This window comes from Miniopterus schreibersii (genome assembly GCF_964146895.1).
Source record: "Miniopterus schreibersii genome assembly, chromosome: 6".
Taxonomy (NCBI): Eukaryota; Metazoa; Chordata; class Mammalia; order Chiroptera; family Miniopteridae; genus Miniopterus; species Miniopterus schreibersii.
Window position 1 is genome coordinate 82030480 of NC_138107.1, and position 20839 is coordinate 82051318.

The 20839-nt window shown below is 42.1% G+C and overlaps 1 protein-coding gene across 2 annotated transcripts in view; it reads left to right on the plus strand.

Annotated features, from left to right (window-relative positions):
- The window catches only part of MTHFD1L (methylenetetrahydrofolate dehydrogenase (NADP+ dependent) 1 like), a 149699-nt gene that overhangs the window by 38229 nt on the left and 90631 nt on the right, over positions 1-20839 (plus strand). For both annotated transcript variants that reach the window (XM_081140670.1, XM_081140669.1), the window contains 7 exons: positions 2838-2974; positions 4305-4351; positions 8091-8198; positions 9054-9128; positions 10625-10727; positions 14778-14854; positions 18081-18221. In XM_081140670.1, coding sequence (XP_080996796.1) covers positions 2838-2974; positions 4305-4351; positions 8091-8198; positions 9054-9128; positions 10625-10727; positions 14778-14854; positions 18081-18221 — 688 coding nt within the window. The remainder of the gene's footprint in view (positions 1-2837; positions 2975-4304; positions 4352-8090; positions 8199-9053; positions 9129-10624; positions 10728-14777; positions 14855-18080; positions 18222-20839) is intronic.

Consider the following 20839-nt stretch of genomic DNA (forward strand, 5'->3'; position numbering starts at 1 on the left):
GTAATACTGTTTTAACAGATTCTAGATTTTGAGACCAGTTTAAAGTTTTACCACTACTAAATCTCTTTGATCTTTGAATCAGTGGTAAACTTCTTTCAGATCATGTCCAAGTTGGCACAGAGCACTTCGATAACTTTTTTACTGCAGTTAACAGTAAACATTTGTCTCAGAAAAGGAGTTAAAATTCCTTTGTCAACCATTTTGTGCTCATCTGCACCCTGGACTGGTGACAGGAATGTGATGAGAATGGGCACAATCCTTCCCCTGAGCAAGCTTGTAGCCCGGTAAGCAAGATAGACATGTCAGGAAGCTTACAGTAATGCCCTCTGGAAAGTTCTAGAATAAATACTAAATGCTGTGGGATATTAGAGGGAGCGGATCAATCAGCTGGGGGGAGTTGAGGAAAATAATGAACAAAAATCACACTTCTGTCTCCATAAACTCTTAGCTCTACAGAAAAAGGAATTATGTTGACATAGCGCTTGTTTTCTGCATCAACCTGGTAACTTAGAATCTGAGCTAAGGACATGGGGACAGCAGTTAAACCACATTTTTATGCCATTTGCAGAAATGAGGTGAAATAAGTTTTTATTGTAGCTCTCCTTTTATTGCCCCCAATAAATACTTCCTACTTTCCGATTTTCCTGACTTGTAATCATTGGCAGAAAGCTGAGCAGTCCTGTGTTTCTAATTAAGACTTGGCTGGTGAGTGAAGTTTGGAGGAGGTCATCTCTGGGAGGGGCTGCTCTTGGCCGTCTCCAGCAGCTAAGTTAGCATATCCTTGGAACTGAAAATGTAATCTTTCGTGTGAAGTTTAAGTAAACCACTGATTCCTTTGCAAACAGTAAGTGCTCAGTTAAAAAGCAAGTTGACTCGAAGCATAAACACCGCCATGTAACTTTGAGTCTTCATGTGGACCGGGTGTCATGTGGCTGGGGCAGTCTGAGGGTCACCTCACCAGGCAGGGCTCAGGTTGGCTCACCCACTCCCTGCCAGCAACCTCCTTGTTGCTAAGCCCAGCGAACACTTCTTGGCCCTCACCGGGCCTCAGACCTCTTTGGACTCTGGACACTTCCTTGGTTTCTTTCTGGGACTTGCTCCTCAGGGTTTCCTTCCCTGCACCGGCTTAGCTTCCTTTGCTCCCTTCTGAGCCTTCTATAAGGGGAAGACCTTAACAATTTTGTTCTCACCTTTTCTCTTACTCTGTTCACTCTTGCTGACCTTTCTCACCCATTCCCTTGCTTTAAATGGCTGATTATAGTTAACGATTTTCATCCATACAAATAACCTTGTGAGGTCAGAACACTTGCCCGGGTTTCATTTCCAGTTCTAATTGGGAGACCTTGGGCAAGTTACTTAAACACCTTATGGCTCAGTTTCCTCATTTTTCAAATGGAGATAATAATAATTAACCCAGTAAATATAACAGAGCTTAGCATACTAACCACCCTAGTCCCACCCTCAGTTTTGTCTGGCTATATTTATTCATTTGTCAGGTCCCAGTTTAGATTATACTTCCTCCAGGAAGCCTTCCCTGATGTTCCAAATCTACTTAGATCCTCCTTCCCTGATATCTCATAATACAGTCTAATTGCTCTATTTTCCCTATCTTAGTGCTTATCACGTTCATTGTAATTGCTGGTTTATCTGTGTGTGTATCATTAATCATGAACTCTGTGAGGGCAGTGATGGAATCCAGTTTGGTCATTAGTGTGTCCCCAGGGTCTAGTAGCCTGGCACATAGTAGTACTTAATACATATTTGCTGAAAGAATGATTGATTGCATGGCACTGGTGGTCTGAGATAGTTGGGGATGATGTATCTAAGGATATTACTTCTTTGTGGTCATGTCACTAGATTTTGGGGGTCAGAAAACTCTATCAGTTTAGTTGTGGTTGAGTATCTTAGACAACCTAACTCACGCCATCTGGCTCACAGAAGACAATATTGTAAGCCCAAATGACAGTTTTTAAAACTCATCACAGTGGATAGAATATGCTAAGGAACAATTTTATAAGGCCTTACACAGGAATGTAATACATGTCCTATCACGTAATACTGTAATATCGTTACATCTGAACATGTGATGTTTGGTTTTACAGAGTGTTGCTGCCAATGATAAGCTCCCCAGAGCACAGGTGATCTTAGTGTGCTGAGGAACTTTGGACTTATTTTTTCTAAATATTTGAGGGGCTGTCATATTGAGAGGGATCAGGCTTAGTGTGCCTGACTCCAAGAGATAGGCTACAGCAATGCAGACATCTCTTCCTTAGGGCAAAGAACTTTCTAACTGTAAAAGCTGTCTGGAAATGAAGAGCCACCTTGGAGGCAATGAGCTCCCATTGCTGCTTGTTTTCAAACATGGCGGGGACAACCCTGGGCACTGATGTTTAGAAGCGGATGGATGAGTGAGAGTTGAGCCATGCTTTGCTCAGTCATGGATCATTGAGTTAAGCCCTGTGCCCACATAATGTCCCCAGGAAATGGCTCTGGATGAACAAATAACAAATTACCCATCAGCAAGAAAGGACATGAGCTTAATTTTTTAAACCACTTTAATGAATGATTCTATGCGTTTCCTTGAAGTTGATATTATTAGCACCACTGCCAAATAGCTCTTTGGTCTCTTGGTGAAGTTGTGTCTGTATTTTGACATTAACTTAAGCATGGCTTGTGGGACGTAGGTAGACCATAATAGTTCAAGGAAATTGATTAAGTGATTTTGGAATGATATGTTCTCTCCTAATATCCTGATTTGGCTTTGGTGTCTTAAGCTTATTTTATAGGTTATCTAGGAAATATTATTAAATTCACTGTTTTTTTTCCTCCCACATCAGGATTACTCCCACCCCTCTTGGAGAAGGGAAAAGTACAGTTACAATTGGGCTTGTACAGGCCCTGACCGCACACCTGAACATCAACTCCTTTGCCTGCCTGAGGCAGCCTTCTCAAGGGCCAACTTTTGGAGTCAAAGGTACTTTATTTAAACATCTAGTATATTTTTCAGAGCGAAATCGGGGGGTAAGATATTAAAGAAAAGTTTAAAAAGAACATCATCAACAGATGTGGAGTTAAAATTTATCAGAGGAACCAGTGCATTTAATCCATACATGCACCCTCTCCTCCTCGCTCAGTAGGCAGATGTTGCCCCAAGTTGGACCTCCTGCAGAGAGCACTGTAGTGGGGGTTTTAGCAGAACCCCCAACCCAAGAAGCAGATCCCCTTGGTCTCCCTGAACGTGGCTGGGCTCTTGCTCAGGAGTCAACCATAAGCAGAAAAGCCTTCTGTTTCATCAGAACCTTCTTTGCCAAGCAATTTTGAAACTGCCATTTATATTGGTGTTTTATCATCCCAACAATGGTGAAAGGTATTTCCATTCAAACAGTTAAGAGACCCTTTTGGTCAGACCCCAAGTCTCATCTTTGGAGTTACTGTGTGCAGCCTGAGGAACTCTGGAAACTGGCTGTGGACAGAGATGGGATGGAATTTGGCGGTGGTTGGGCTGATATCTGGCACCATCCCATTCACTACTTTCTCCATTGATTTATCATGAAATTACTCTCCAGCTCACTTTACAATAGCATCTGTTGCTTTAATTACTGTTTGTTCTTGGCACTTTGTGGTATTTAACAGTATTATATTTGTATTACTGTTGCCAATATTAATAACTGCTAGTTCATTAAGTACTGATAACTCATAGAATGTCATGCATTATGTAGTGGAATGAACACTAGACTTGGAGCAAGAAGGCTGAGGTTTTGTTCATGGCGCTGTCTCTTACTGCTATGTGACCTTTAGCTAGTTACAGCCTCTCTGAGCTGTAGCCGTAAAAGTGTGAAAAGGCATAAGCCAGGCATACCAGGCTATTATGAGGACCAATTGAGACAGTATAGAAAAAACAGGGCAAACTAAATAATATGGACATAGAAGATACCATTATTGTTTTAACAAAGTTTTTTGATAATTCAGTGCATGTGCACCTTAAATGAAGCCTAGCCACAAAGATCTAATAACAGATTAATACAGTAGTCTCGTGGTGGCTGCAGTGACATTTGCAATATTATTTTTACCCTTTTTTTAAACAAGGAGACTGAAGGTCTTCAATTGCAGAGTGGGACATAGTGTAAGCTTTCCCCTCTCTGTTCTACTTTGATAAACGGCTCATGCTTTTCACTACCTGTTGTTATTTCACCTTGGGGGGAATGTGCCTCCCTCTGGGTATGGGGAGCCGTGTTCCCAGGACTGTTCTCATCTGTGGCTATACTTGGTGACTCATTTTAAACGGTGCCTGCTCTATTGTTTAGGAGGAGCTGCAGGTGGCGGGTATGCCCAGGTCATTCCCATGGAGGAGGTAAGATCTCAGAGGGACACCTGTCATGTGTCACTGCTTTTCCTTCCTGGCACCTCTTTTTCTGTGCTCTCATAAACACAGGCCCCCAGTCCTCAACTCTGGCTCTGAAAACCAAAACCCGGCATTTAGTATTATGAGCTGTTTATGGATTTTGTCTGTGCCACTTGGTGTAAATCTTCATGTGTTTTGCATAGAAATATTGTTTTTGATGAATGTATGTTGACCTAGATAGACCCTGCTTGGGGTGTTTTATAAGTAAATTATATATACATCACATTACCTCTCTAAATTCCAAAAAATTCTGAATTCCAAAACCCTTCTGGCCTCAGGGGTCTGGATGAGAGGAAACATCTGTATCACCACCAATCACCAGTTATACTGCCAAATGCAGGAAAACTTGAACTCGTCACTTCTGTTAATAGAGACTCCAAAATCAAATAGTTCCCCCCAGAATGGGTGGAAAGGGCCAACGGTGTCAATCCTTATTTCTCAAGAAACCCTCCACACCCTGATAACCACTCCCTTGTCCCCTGTATCTAACCAGTGACCATGTCTCGTCAGTTCTACTCTCTGTATTGGCTTCTTAGTTCAGGCCCTGAGAAATCTTCCCTAAACCCAAGTCTGGGCAGATTCCGTTCCTGTCCAGTATATTTCAGGAGCAAGGCTGTCTCCTCCTGGGCTGCTGCTCTGCTGTCTCTCCCATCTCACAGTGTCAGGTCCCACATGCAGCCCTTCCTTTCTCCACATTGGCATCCTCCTTGCAGACTCCTGCCTTGTTGTCTCTTGATTCCAAGCCTGGAATGTTCTTCCCTTCCTTTTCTGCCCTCCCTGCCCAGCTTATACTTCTAGGTTCTTTTCCAGCCCACTGATTTCCCTCATACTCTGTTTATCTCCACCTGGTTTCGTCAGCTGTGGTGAGTTAGAGACCTCCAGTCCCAGCACTTAGCCGAGTGCCCAGCACGTAGTTTATGCTCACTAGGAAATACTTGCTGGTTTTGTCAAAGGAATAGGAAAGATGCTTACCCTTGGAGGCCTATGTGTCAGGGAAACTAAAGTGAAATTTTGGATAATCTTCAAGTATTAGAGCTGGGGGGTGAGAAAGAACAGTCCAAGGCATTGCTGAGAAAAATAGCCCCTAATTTTTCAGGGCAAGGTGGATGGGAAGTAATATTCTCCAGCCAGGAAGACCCAGAGCCACATGGCCAGGTTGGGGATGGAGTACACAGACCATGCCCAGGAAAACCGCTTAGGATTTAGCCAATAGATACTGAAGGGCATTGGTTTCTATCTCTCATATGACCTCAGCTGCATGACTTGGAGTTGGGCCAAACTTACGGCACAGGACAGTTGGGACTATCTTATGATAGTTGAGTAGGTCAGACAGCAAGGCAGTTCGGTCCTTGAGTTCCAGGACCTTCCGTATCTTTCTCTCTCTATCCCCAGCTTTGAACACAGTGCTTTACATTCAGAAGATATTTGCAGACTAAGAGCATGAACAGACAGTGCATACTGGACAAAACTTAATTAAACGATCATGGGAAAATGTTAGAAAAGAATTCCAAATGGATTGATGAATTGAACTGAAAATACTAAGACTTGAAGGGCAAGAAGGAGCCAGCCTTGTGTAGGCGGTGGGAACTGCGGGTGTGAAAGCTCTGAGGCAGGCGAGGGTTTGGTCTGTTCAGGGACCGAGAGGACAACAGCATACGCCAGCAGGCCCTCAGGGAGCAGAGGGGCATGGAGAAGAGTGGGCAGGGGCTGGTTCTCTCCTACTATCGAAGTTCAGAGCCAAGAGGCTGGGCATGATTTGAAGTATCCTGGTCGGCCATTACAGGGATCTTGACAGGGTACTCTAGTTTCTGTACCAGGAGTAGATTGATGGGGGTCCCAAGGGCACCTTGGAGTCTAGTGAGGGGACTGGGCAAGTAGCCCAGGAAAGGATGGCGATGGCTTAGCCCAGGATGTGGCAGTGAGGATGGGAAAAAGGATGACAGTGACCTAAGACATGTGTACTGGTGTTTGAAGAATTAGGTGTGGAGGTGAGAGGGAGGATCCGAGGATGATAGGCACACAGAATCACTTACTGAAATGGAGACCAGGGCACAACAGGCGGGCTGGGGCTGGGGCGGTGAAGGGGAGGGTGGTTGGCAGAAGAGTCCTCTTGGGGGCCTGTACACATTCACATGGATATCAGATAGGCAGCTGGAAAGAAAAACTCACATCTCAATTCTCACATGGGCAAAGGATTCAGTAGCTGCATCAGGAAAGAAATAGTAACTAACCAATGAATGAGGACTGAGAGCATGAACAGATGATGTGTACTGGATGAAACTTAATGAAATGATCACGGGAAAATGTTAGAAAAGAATTCCAAATGGATTGATGGACTGAAGTGAAAATGCTAGTTTATTTTCACTAATAATCAAATTTGCCTACATTAAAACTACTATCAATTATCATTTTACTTGCCAAATCCACAGAGTGGGATTTACCAGTCAAGAGCCTTAAAAATATTCATACCCTTTGGCTCAAATTTTTAGTTTATCCTAAAGAAAAAATTGTTTGCATGCAAAGATTTTAGTTTGTCTTCACTAAACAGAGGGAAAAACTTAGATGTCTAATAGCAGAATATCAAAGTAACTATATTTTGAAGACTATTTAATGATGTAAAAATGCTAGTAATATTAACATTAAATGTAAAAGCTAAGGTATAAACTATTACGGTGTTATATTCTCAATATTTTAAATTACAAATATTATAAAATATATGTATATTTTTAATAATCGTATATTTTGTTATAAAATAAGACTTTAACCACAAAATATAAATGTTTAACCTTCCAAGAAATGAAAGACATGTGACTTAAGACAGAACACCACTTTGTCAAACAAATTAACTTATATAAGAAGCCCAAAGGTACTTTGTTTCTGAAGTAAGTGGTCTGGTAATATGTTTCGGGTGGTACTTCAACTCTTTCAAGAAGCAATGTGGTGATATTATCAAGATCCTTTAACCCAATAACCACACTGCTGGAAACATATTGCTTATTAGCAATTGATTGTTTTAAAAAAAGAAGCTGTTTGCATGTATTTTTTTTATAACTGTATACTTCTTTGCAAAAGTGAAAATTTGGTAGCCACTAAATTACCAGACATAGGAGACTGAACAATTTTGGTATGTCTGCTTAATTATACAGCCCCTACAAATTGTAACTATACATAAACAAGATTATTACATAATGTTTCTTTAAAAAGCAGGTACCAAATTATAAGTATGCCAGTGTTACACCTAATGGTCATTAACACTAGAAGGAAAATAGCAGAATTAATAGTTATGAGAATGATATATTTTTTGTTTCTCAGACTTTGTCATATTTTATATTACTCTATTATAACTTTATTTCATGCCCTTCCTCATTCCAAAGTATATTTGATACTATATCATTTTCTAACTCATTAAACAATTCATACAAATGAAAATAAGGAAACCAGTCACAAAGTCCATCAGAATATTTCACCATTAACCTGAGAAAGAAAATTGGCAACAGAAATTCTGTTCAGGACTTCTTGATTATCAAGTGGGAGACCCTTCCACTGATTTTCTGATTTAGGCTGTTTTATGGGCTCAGCTCATTATCAGGATATGTAATTAGTACAATGTTTTATTTATTCAAAAAGTCCTTGAATACCGCTGGGGTTGTTTAAAACAAGTAGAAATATGTGTTCGTTTCATGTATAGTTCAACCTTCACCTGACTGGGGACATCCATGCCATCACTGCTGCCAATAACTTGCTGGCTGCTGCCATCGACACAAGGATTTTGCATGAAAATAGTCAAACTGATAAGGTGAGAAAGATTTCTTGTTGGCCATTTGGGGCATCTTGTCCTAGGATTCCTGGATTCTTAAGGACTTTGTGGAAAACTTCTGGAGTCTGTAAACTCTCTGAAATTTTATTCCAAATTTTGTAAATTTATATGTGTCCTTATTTTTAGAGAGAGGATCCATACTTTGGTCAGATTCTCGAGTGTATGGTCACTGCCTAGTTGTTGGGAGGATTATGTTAATTGTACTTTTTAAGCCAGATATTCTTTGAGAAGAGTCTTTAGTTTTGAAGATAGTTGTCTGTGCCACTGCCCTTCATTCTGTCCATAGGTCTAATCTCTGTTTTATACTGAGGGGATAGGAGAGAGCTCTTTAAGACTAATGTTACATGCAGCTGTCCTGGGTGTGCTGTTACCCAGGGTGTACTGCTGGAAATAGGTCAGACCCCTAATGCAGTGTGAGAGGTAAACCATACACCTAAAAGGGACAGGGTACCAGATGCTAGTTCCTCATAGACACAGACATGGATAAAAGTGGGAATTTCTGGTCCTGACTACCTCCAATTAAAGTAACTTTCCGGTGAGTTTTTGAAGCCAAACTCAGATAAATATTAATTTAATAGTTATAAGGCTATAGATCAAGAAATACATATTTATGCAAACTCTTTGCAATGTGCATTATGTCAGATCTGGTCAGATTTATGAAAATTATAGAACTTAAGGCTACACTGCTTATCTTTGCCAAGAATTTTAATAGGGTCTATAATCTAAACAGTTTGGTTATAAATGTAGTGAACTTTGTTGTATCCTGTGAATTGTCCAAGTTCATGGTTGGCCCTTAAACCTTTGTGGGGTTTTATTTGTGTTTTGTGTTCTCAGGCTCTGTTTAATCGCCTGGTTCCTTTAGTGAACGGTGTTCGAGAATTTTCAAACATTCAACTTGCTCGGCTGAAGGTAAGTTTCCAGTGAGTGATTCTTTAAAAAGAATATATCCTAGAGACAAATCAGAAAAATTGTCAAAGCCAGAAAAGTAAAACTTGGTTGGATTTTTGGTTTTCAGACACTCTTTGGGGGGGGGGATGTTAAACGCTACAGAGACAGACCAATGGAGCAGAGAGCACAGAACTGGAAGCCTGAGACCTGCACCCTACACCAAAGAGCTCAGTGGACAAATTGGGCCTCAGTTTCCTCTTCATCTATGAATGAGAGGCCTGCTCTGCTGTCCAAGTGTACCCTGGTTAACAAATGACAGTCTCCCAGAGTCCTCTTCTGTGAAATTTCTTCAATTTCTAGGAAATGAGATACAGCCTTTGAAAATTCATCTATTTCAGTTTTTGTTGCAGCAAGATACTAAGCAATCTCTTTTTTTGCTGTATTTATTTTTTGTTTTTTTACTTACTTATAGTGACATGATACTAAGCAATCTTGATTCTTACCCACATTACTGCTTTCTAGGGCTTTTGGATACTTGTCCTACTTATCACATTAATTTCCCCTTGCTTCTTTTCAGACACTAAAAACTAACTTTAATGGTAGAATTTTCAACCACCATTTGGTAATATTTGGTTTTTAAAACTCACCACCTTGCTTCTTACTGAACTGAGTTCCATTTCTTGAGAAGAACACACGACACACCCTCGCCAGCAGCTTCAACATAGTTTGTTGCCCAGATTCTCTCCTAATCCTTCCATTAAGAGCCACTTTCTCAGAATGTTTCCTTTGTAGAAATAGGTGCCTTAACAATTTCAATGGGTTATTTCTCAATGAATTAGAAATAGCTAGTTTTGAAAACGCAGACGTCAGGTTTACTTGAATTATTGGTCTTTGTGTTGGAAAAGAACTCATGAACTGGAGCATCAGTCATACAGACAGTGGTTTATGTCCCTTCTGAGCACAGCACACGGTGGCCACAGAGAACCGAGAGCCTCGGCTGAGATGGCACGTGCCCTCTGGGTACTGCCAACCATATTGCATTTTCAGATCTGTCGTGATAAGGGTATATTACAAATTTCATTGTCTTCCACTTATAGGAGATATAGGGCATTGATTTCAACGAGTTGGCCTAACCTACAGTTTACCTTAAAAGTTTAAGTTCAGTTTTTATTTTTTTAAAAATGTTTTTATTGATTTGAGAGAGAGAGGGAGGGCGAGGACAAGAGGGAGATAGAAATACCAATGAGAGAGAAACATCATTGATCGACTGCCTCCTGCACACCCCCTACTGGGGATCAAGCCTGCAACCCGGGCATGTGCCCTGACCAGAATCGAACCAGTGACCTCTTGATTAATGAGTCAACACACAGCCACTGAGCCCCACTGGCTGGGCTAAGTTCAGCTTTTAAAAAGCTTTCCTAGTCATGGAGAAAATCAAGGAAAGAGGGATCATTTTTGTTACATCTTGTTTTCTTTTCCTTTTAAAACTTAGTGCACTTTTTATTCTTGATCATTAGAAACTGGGAATAAATAAGACTGATCCAAGTGCACTGACAGAAGAGGAAATGAGGAAATTTGCCCGTCTCGACATCGACCCTGCCACCATCACGTGGCAGAGAGGTGGGTACTGATTGCCTGGTCGGGAGGGCGACCACGTTCCAGCTGACGCTCTTAAACCAGTTTCACAAAGGCACGGTTTTCTTTCTTCCCATCGTCCGCCCAACCTGTGTCACAGTCCTTCCATTTACGGGTTTTCCTGTCCTCTTCCCTTCTCTGCCCGCTTACCTGCGTCCCCCCTTCACCCACCTGCTCTGGGCGGCCGGGCTCAGTCACATCCACTCCCACGCCTTCCATGTCCAAAGTCTGTCTCTCCCCTTGTTTCTCCTCCTGCCCTCTCTACCCACTGCTCTAATTTCTTCTTTCATTTTCTTACCATCTCTCTAGGCAGCTATTAAATCCATATTTTCAGTTCTGATTTTTTTCTCCAAGCCCAGCACATGCTTCCAGCCACTTACTAGAATTCTCTCTAACACTTCAAATGCAGTGCAGAGGGACTCCCCGTGACCTCCATCCTGGTGCTGCCCTCCTGTTCCTCTCTAGCTGGGACACCTCCCCTTCCCCTGCACTGCCCTCTGCGAGGGTGAGACAGAGGGAAATAGCACAAAATGTGGAGTCAGGAGCCCTCAGTGTGTGCCTCCGCCCTGCCACTAACTCGCTGTGTGACCCTGAGCAGCCACGTGCATGTTCTAGGCCTCGGTCCCTTGGAGATGGAAATGGAGACGATCACATACTTATAGGAGTGTGTGCACTGAGGAAGCTGAGGTGCTACAGGGGGGTGATGATGTGTGTTCTGGTCCTTCCTGAAGTTCTCAGACAGGCCCCCCGCACTTTCCCCGTTTCTACCCACTTCCTTTTTATCAGATGCCCGATTTATTGCACTGACCTTTTAGTAGGTATTCTTTTCCTTCTGTCCCCCAATTCAGTACATAGGTTTGTATGGTGAAGATGTTATCCTGTCATTGCCTTACTCTCTCCTGTGTGACAAAATTCTCCTGCATCCTGAGTGGGATAAAACCGCCATCACACGGCTTGGCCCTAAGGACCACTGTGGTGTGGCCCCATGCACTTTTGTTCCCTGTCTGCTTCCCAGACAGGTGGGCCCACCTTCATTCTTCCGCCTGCCCCAGCCCAGCCGGCCCTGCCCTGTCTCCCTGCCGAGGCCATCCCAAACAGCCCAGGCCCACCCCTTCGTGAAGCTTCCCTTCTGGGAATTCTCTGAAATAATTCATTAAGAATTTAGTGTTTTCCTACAAACCATGAGGTGGAGAGACAAAGACTGAGATTGAATCTTGGCTCCACCATTTATGAGCTGTGCAGCTTTCCACAAGCAACTTCCTCCCTTTCCTCTGTAAAAGGGATTCGATTCCAGCTGTCCCCTTGCACGGTCGTCAACAGGGGACTGCTTTCCAAACTCTAAGCACCACCCGGGATAATCAGGTGCCACGGCTGTAATATTGTGTGATGTATATTTCTCCCAAACTAAAGGACAGCCAAATCTCTTTGGAAACTTATAAAAATATTTTTTATTATAAAAGTAACAAAGATTTTGGAAATGTCTAAAAAGAATAAGAAACATCTTGCTATACTAATAGCATCTGGATTTTGTGTATAACTAATTATATTTTGGGTGTTAAGGGAGCATGCAGGAGGCAGCCAGTCAGTGACTCTGTCTTATCATTGATGTTTCTGTCCCTCTTTCCCTCTCCCTCCCTCTCTCTGAAATCAATCAAAACATATTAAATATATATATATATGGGCTTAGATTTAGAAATAGTATAACCCTTGTGATATGATTAGGTCCTTCGCTGATTTGATAATTAGAGAGGAGACACTCGGGCTGAAAATCTTCTCAGACCATGTGGTTATTTAATGGCCACCCCCTTCCTTGCAGCCCATGTGAGAAATCTCATGGTTCTCACATCCTATGTCTCATATCAGAAGCTTAAAGGCCTTGTGTGCCTTGCAGCAGGATAGAACCAAGGGCCCATAGAATATTCTAAAAACATTTAATGTAAGCAGAAGAAACAGCAGATGTAGGGCTATCATGCTGTTCCTAGAGGAGCATGAGCCCTGCCTTTCTGAGCATCAGAACCTCCATGGGCTTCCAGTCGTCCCTTTTCCCCCTCTCAGTCATGTGTCCTTGTCCTGGTCATTAGACCAAAGTCCCACAAGCCCCAGTCATCTTCAGTGAACTGACATCAGTCTCCTGGTTGCCAACACCTGACAACCCTGCAGGGACTCAGTGTAGTTCTCCCACTGAGACCAATATAGTGGGCCTGCCCCTGATGGTACCTGTCCTGCCCAGATCCTGAGCTGGCAGTGGGTAGCAGGCTGTTGGGCACACTCTGCATGTCCATCAGGACATAGCACTGTGGTGGTACAGGGACCATATAGATCTAGAGCAAAGAGGGGAAAACAGGTTTCTCCCCTCCCAAACTCTCTCCTACTCTGCTCACCTCCCCTTTGACAGTCAACCCCTCAGATAAGAGACAGATGCCTTGTTCATTTTTGTCTCCCTATACAGCTAGCACGGGACCTGTCATGAAACTGGCCCTCAGGAAATATTCCTGGAATGAATAGATTGTTCTCATTCTGTATCGCTCACTTTGGGTTACTTTCTGTTATCTTCTGTGTCAGAATTTCATCTTCACATTTCTTCTCATGTATCTAAGACCTTTACACGACTCTTTCCCGGCACCTCACAGGTGTGTGGATGTGACACGCCAGCTCTACCAGGGCTTGGTGCCCCACCGGCCATCTTTCATCTTAGCAACATTTGCAGGGCGGGGCTTTCTTGTGTTCTTTTCGCTGAATTGAATTAAGAAAAGCAGCTGAATTTTCCATAACAAGATCACATGAATCTTGTGTCAAGATTATGCACACTACACAGGAGAGTAGGAAATATTTTTACTTTATATGACGGCAGTGTAGGTCTTGGGAGTCAGTACTAGCTGGCAGTCATACTGAGAAGCATTCTTTTGTCTGTATGTACTCTGCTTATATCAAAATCATAAAGGTTTCTGTGCATTTGATGAGTGTTGAGTGTCTGTGTGTGTCTGAGTGTGTATATATATATATGTGCGTGTGTGAGAGCATGTAGTCTGTGGATGAGAGACATGCCACAGCTGAGTCAGGGAGCAGCAGAGGTGGGCATGGTGGGCACATCTGTCTGTGCTGTGGGCCGGAAAGAAAAGGTTAACTTTTCATCCTGCGGGTGCTTCTAGTCCCCAGATGCATCCTCACATCACCACTGTCAGTGCCGTGTTATACATTTAGTAACTGATGTACATTGTCAGTGTAGACAGCTTGTTATTTGAAGCCACATAAATTATTAGTGGAGTCTCGGCCCTCTGGCTTTGTTTCTGGCATTGTAAACTTGGTTTTCACTATACCAAATGCAGTTTTCACAAACAAGTTGCAAATCTTGTAATTCAAACAAGCCGATAAAAAATGAGGAGACGTGGTGCCTGCTTGACTCATAACTGACTTCTCCTCCCCTCAGCCCATACTCCTTTATTTCTTCATAAAGGTGGTTAAGTATACCTACGTCATTTTAACCACTCATAAGTGTGCAGTTAGTGCCACTGAATACATCCACAAGGCTTGCAGTGATTACACCATCACCACTGACTATACCCAACAAAAACTCTTCACCCATTAGACAGTAACCTCCCTCTACCACCCCTGGTACTGCTATTCTACTTTCTTTGCCTATTCTAGATAGAATCATACAGTGATTATCTTTCTGGTTTATTTCATCATGCCTAATGTTTTCAACGTCCATCCATGTTGTAGCATAGAGTAAAAGCCCATTTTCATGGCTGTATAATATTCCATTGTGTGTGTATGCCACAGTTTGCGTAACTGCCTAGTCAAAAATGGTACCTCACCCCACTAGTACCCTGACACACCCTGTCACTTAGGCACTTACACCAGCTGATGTTTTCTTGCTTATTTGATCCTTCCCTGTGTCCTCTCCCTGGAATGTCGGCTCCCTGGAAGCCAGGCCTGGTCTCTTGCTCTCCGCTGCTTCCCCAGCACTCAGAACAGGGCCAGACGCACACTCAGCAGCCAGTCCGTACTTGGATAACCTGTTCTCTTCTCTTTCAGTATTGGATACAAATGACCGATTTCTACGAAAAATAACGATTGGGCAGGCAAACACAGAGAAGGGATATTCCCGGCAGGTAGGTGGCTCTGTTCTTGGTAGCCTTGGTTTAGAAGCTGGTTCTCTACTTTTGTCTTCTCTTTCCCCTCCCTGCAGTGGCCAGTGCATCTCCCACCATTTCCAGGTATCATTTCCAGTCCCTCAGCAGCACTGGGAGGGATCAGCAGGCGGGAAGTCTCCTGTATTTTCTTACCTCCTTTTCTTATTTGTGTGAGTTTAGTTGTGTTTCTGGGATGAGCCACTCAGGGTGTCCCTTGAATATCAATCCTAACATATTTTATTGCAGACCCACCCAGTTGATACAACATCTGCATGACAACTAAATAAATGAAAATCTCAGACACATTACTCAAACTTACAAACAAAAGAAAAAAAACGCCTTGTTATTTGGCTGAATAGCCTAAGGAATTTTTAAGGATAATGTCTTACTACCCAAGTCAAGAGCATGTAAGGAAAATTATGATGTCCACCTTCATTTTACTAGGTCTCCAGTGGGGGCCTTGGCACGTAGGGAATATAAATTCATCCCATGGCCTTTTTTAGCCAGACGCAGCTGTCCTGTAGGTTTTCAGGGGTTTTAAATAAACTTTATATTTTAAGACAGTTTTAGTTTTTTGACCTTAATTGTGTTAAGTTTTCTTAGTGAAAAAAAGAATCACTTTTACTTTTACTCTAGTATAAAGAAAAGATAATTTTGACATAAAATAATTAAAATATTTAGTATTAAAAAAATTACATACAAAAACATTAACAAACTAGGATAGAATATTTGCAATATATATAAAACAAAGGATTGATGTGCCAGAAATATAAAGAACTTCCACAAATTAATACTCAAATATCGCTCTCATCAAGGCCTTTCTTTTCGGTTACCTGCTTTAAAATTGTAGCTGCCTGCCCCCAAACTCCCTTTTTCCTTTCCCTGCTCTCCTTCCTTATCTCATTTATTTTCTGCCTCCCCTTACTAAAATGTGAGTTTCACAAGGGCACATGTTTTTTCTCTTGTTCACTGCTGTATTCTTAATGTATAGAACTTTGTTACATGGTAGTAGTAGATATTTCATAAGTATTTGCTAAGTATATTAATAGAATAAATAAAAAACAATTTACAAAAATAAAATGCCAGTAAGTAATCATAAAACTGCAAATTAGAAAACAATGAAGTATTATTTATCTGAGTTTGTCAAAGCATAAATTACTATTAAATGTTAGTGAGGATGCAAAGCAACTATACCAGATACATGTGGCAGTTGAAAGTAATAAAGTGTACATAGGGGGAGAGACATAGAGCTCTCATATCATTGTGAAATGGAAAGGTTTAAAAAAAAAAACTTCAAAAAAATGTGAAGTAAAATACATATAGTATAATCACGTTTATGCTAAGAAAAAGCCAGCAAGCATGATCCTACACATGTATAAACGCATAAAATGGAAGCTGGTATGATACACACCAACTTGTGACCTAATTTTATCTGGAAAGAGGATTGGGTGAAAAAAGGAATACTAAAGAAGGCTGTTCACACTTTCTCTGCATATTTTTGTACTGTAACTGGGCACTGTTACAGTACAAAATAGGAAAGATTGATAATGGCTGGAATGCCTTAGGTATGTAGGCTCATTACATACACGAGCACATTCTGTTAATCTGTTTTACAAATGAGATTTGTTATATCCTGTGTTGCTTTTTGTATAAATGTTTTTAAATAAAAATAGATTATATTTTAAAACTTCAACTGCTGCTTTTAAGACCCTATTTAGGATATCTTTTTATGTCAATAAAGGGAGATCTGTATGATCACTTTTTAATGGCTATAGAGTACCTCATCTTACGGCTGTATCATAACGGATTAACCAGTTCCCTGTAGTGGACACTTAGGGTGTTTGCAGTGTTGAGCTATCATCAATAAGCTGATATACACAGAGGTAGCATACACACATTTTTATGTGTATTCTTAGTGATGATGTCCTTAGAACAACTTCCTGGAACCATAATTGCAGCGTCAAAGCGGATTTTTAGTCACTTTGATATGTACTGTTTATAATGGAATGGTGATTTAGAGAATCCTAAATACCACACTATGAAAAATCACTTATGTTTGGAAGGGTTATATGGAGAATTCAATAATTAAATATAGTTGCATTTGACTTCAGGTAATATTTTTTCACTAAATCGATGACTAATGAAATCTCACTCAGAAAGTAGTCAGAAAGCTCCTTGGTTCCTTCATTTCCTTTCTTGTCAGTGACGGAAATGGACAATGTGGTATTTCATAAGGAGATCCCACTAGGGCAGAGCCATTTTCTCTCTATGTAAGCTTGAACTTGTCTGGCTCTCATGCCCCTTGGGAAGCAGAGAATTCAGCCAAAGCATAGTGAAGTGGCTTTTCCAAGGCTGAATTGGGAGGGGGAGGAAGTACATGTTCCTCATGTCTTTTGGTTCCTGCTGGTCTGTGTGCCAGCTGGAGCCAGAGCCAGGAGAGGCAATGGGAAGCCCAGGAGTGTTTAGGAGAAAGTACTTGCTCTCTAGCATTCATTGCTCAGCACTTCCAGAGCTGATGTGGCCACTCCCTTGAGGACAGCTGGAAATTGACTCTGCCTCTTCTTTTGACATGGTGATTACACAAGTCAGTGTGTCTTCACTGCTGGGTTGAGCTCTGACTCTGGGTAACTGGCCTCAGGACCAGCTCCTTGCACTGTCTGCTCCTCGCCTCTTTCCTGGACAAACACAGCCCCCTTGACACCATGATAAGTAACAGGGTATAGTCAGCTGGCTGTTCGTTCATTCAGCCAATATGTGTTGGGTGCTTATTGGGGTTCACACTCAGTCCTCCGAGCTGGGGATTCAGGAGCGAACCCTCCCCAAAGGGTCTGTGCCCTGATGGCCCTTACAGTCCAGTGGTGGAGACATGCATCAAACAGGTGATCACACGAAGCATTAATTACAAGTCTGAAACATGCTACAGAAGCAAATAGTGCCATGAGCTGTTGTGACAGGGTTCCAGCCAGGACGAGTCCTGCTTAGTAGAGCAAATGGAAAAAGCTTGTGGCCACCCTAGGAGGCTGCCCTAGAGAGCATCAAGCCCAGGACCAGACACTCTGAAAATGTGTGCACTTGAGAATGGCCCATCGAGGATAAAGCCTCAGGCCTGCAAGAACTTAATAGCTGAGATTTGGCTCCTTGTGGACACGGCCCCCCCAATGGCCCTGCAGCTGACCAGCAAGCACTTTTGCTCTTACCATTCCAGGCGCAGTTTGACATCACGGTTGCCAGTGAGATCATGGCGGTGCTGGCCCTGACTGACAGCCTCAAGGACATGAAGGAGAGGCTGGGAAGGATGGTGGTGGCCAGTGACAGAAGTGGGCAGCCCATAACAGCAGAGGATTTGGTGAGTACGTCCATCTCAGGAGCTCCAGAGCTCGCTGCCCCTGTTCTTTCACCACACTGAGGATGAAGATTTTCTCGGCCACGTGCAAGACAGGGACCCAGAGAATTCCCGCACACACAGTTCTCCCCCACGGGCCTGTTTGTTTTCCAGCTTCGTAATGGCCCCGTGGGCCTTTATAGCGTGCCAGTAATTGGTTGCAACCAAAGCACATGAAATGTATTTCATATGCTTTTCCCAATTCTTGCCAGTCCTGCTCTCTGCTCTGCCTGGGGCGGGGTCGTCCTGCAGCCTGTGACTTTTCCAAAAGGTCGATCTCTGTTTCAAATTGAGGGCAAATCTCTTCACAGGAATAAGAAGTGGGTGTCTCCACCTTCGTGAAAGGAAAGGTTAAGTTAATCTGGCACATGTTTGGCTCCAGCCTGCTCCCTGGGTATCCTGGCTTGTTTGATTTTGTGCCATAGATTTGAGTTACACTTTATAAGAGCAGGTCTCCACCTTGCTCAGTGTCACTCCTCTATCTCCTCTTTGAGTGGAATGATGCTGTATATAAAACTTTCAGGGAGTCCTGGCACACCACTGTCTTTTAGTGTCTGGTCTCATTGGGCACACTGATCTTTTTGTTCTGCTCTTTAATACCCATCTCTGTTGTTAAGTAAACCCCATCAGTGGAATAGTTATTTCTTTTGCTCGAATGAATTTATAAGGACATAGGCAGGACATAGGCCTCTTGGACAGCCATTACTCTACAGTTAAGCCTCCTTCCCACATTGTGAGTCACATACAGCAATGGAATTAAAACATACACTCCCAATTGAAAAACAGTTGTGGAAGGGGAAAGGCAAATTAATATTTTTATTAATTCCAAAAGTTTAGGACATAATATGAACCCTTTGCCAACATGTCTTGATTACCTTTTGGCTGCTTTAGAAGAAACGGATCTTACTGACTTATCACATAGCTTTGTCAAGTAAATTGAATAGATATGTTTATATCAGCACTCTATGGAATGCTTCGTACAAAGCTTAAAGAGGACACCTGTGTTCAGCTTGCTGTAAAAGAACAGCTTTTCAAAAATTGCCAAGACCTTCACATTTCTGTCTAAACTGACATATTACAGTTTCTATATAAATATTTCTCTGTATCCTATTAACTTAAGTACCAATAAATATGTCGCAGGGGTCATTGGAAACTTAATCCTCAAATATTATTTCCCTAAACTTGTTTTTTTGTGTGTGATAAGAATCTTGGATCTATAACTAACTCAGGGTTTGCTCTCTTTAGTTATCTTCTGTGGCTCTTCTTTGCAAAAGTACCTTGTCTTTGCAGATTGTTTCGTTGAGTTAGAACTGTTGGTAGTTGGTCCTCCATAGAAAATTAAGGGAGAACTTTTGGACCTTCTACACCATCATTTTACTACCTTGTAACTTGTCCCTGATTTGGTCAGAAGAACTTATTGTATTGCAGTGGAAATTGGAATAGATGACCTCTAAAAGTTTCTTATAAGATGATTGAGTCTGATATCCCCTGAAAAAAGATGTCCAAGCTCTCCTCTCCATGGACTTGGGCTATGGAACAGGTGGCAGAGCTTACAGTAGGTATGACTGCCCCAGAGCTGCTCTTGGTGGTGAGGGTTTTTTTTGGATGGGCTTGACGATAGTCAGTGTGTAGGGAGCAACGAAAGATGAGATGTGGCATGAAAAACCAAGCAGGTGGTAACTCACCTGAGACCGTCCAACAGAAAGGTCCAGTTTCCTTCCTCCTTTCATTTCTTGAGCTAGGTGTATTTGACCAGGAATAGAAGCAAGGGGAATGTGCAGAAAAGCAAGCTGCTGGTCTTCCTCTACATGCTCTGTGTTATGAAAAGAGAACTGATTTCTTTGCGCCAATTCTGGCCAGCAGCTTTCACCGTAAAACATCTTAATATATTTATAAAAGGTAGGTTACTTTTCTTATGATGTATATTTTGTATGGTCCAGTAGAAAGTAAATTAGATTTTCTGGTAGATCTTAAGTGATGAAATATTATAAAAATAGAAAATGATCACATAAGAGAAATGTAATGTCATTGCTGATAGAAGAGGAAAAAAGTAATAATTTAATGCACTTTGGAGAGATGAAGATTCTCTAGGTTCTACCCACTGATCTGTTAAAAGCTGTTGGTGCTATTGACTTTTTCACGACTACGTTCACATGCATTTGCTCATAGTAACGACTAGTTTGTTGAAAGATACTTACCCTCAAACCCGTAGAATACACCACCACAAGCAAATGCGAATGTAAGCTCTGGGAAAAGGAAAAAGAAAGTCTCTTGCCCAGTCCCAGTGTCTTTAGTAAAGGTGGAAGGGGTTTTTTATAAAAGCTTACCGCACAGCCTTATTTGACACTTTTTCCGATAATGCTTAGGCTTCATCCCTGTTGTCTCTTCCTTCTGTCTTCATTTCCAGGAAAGAAGACTTAGGGGGAGCCCCGACCAGAGCTTCCTAGGACTGGAAGGGGGCAGCCTCCTTCTGGGCAGACAGACAGCGTGAGACGCTGAGAACGAGAAGCCTTTCAGATGCTTCTCTTTTTTAGAGTGCCTTCTCTGTCTGGGATGAGAGATTGAGAGATAATGAGAGACCA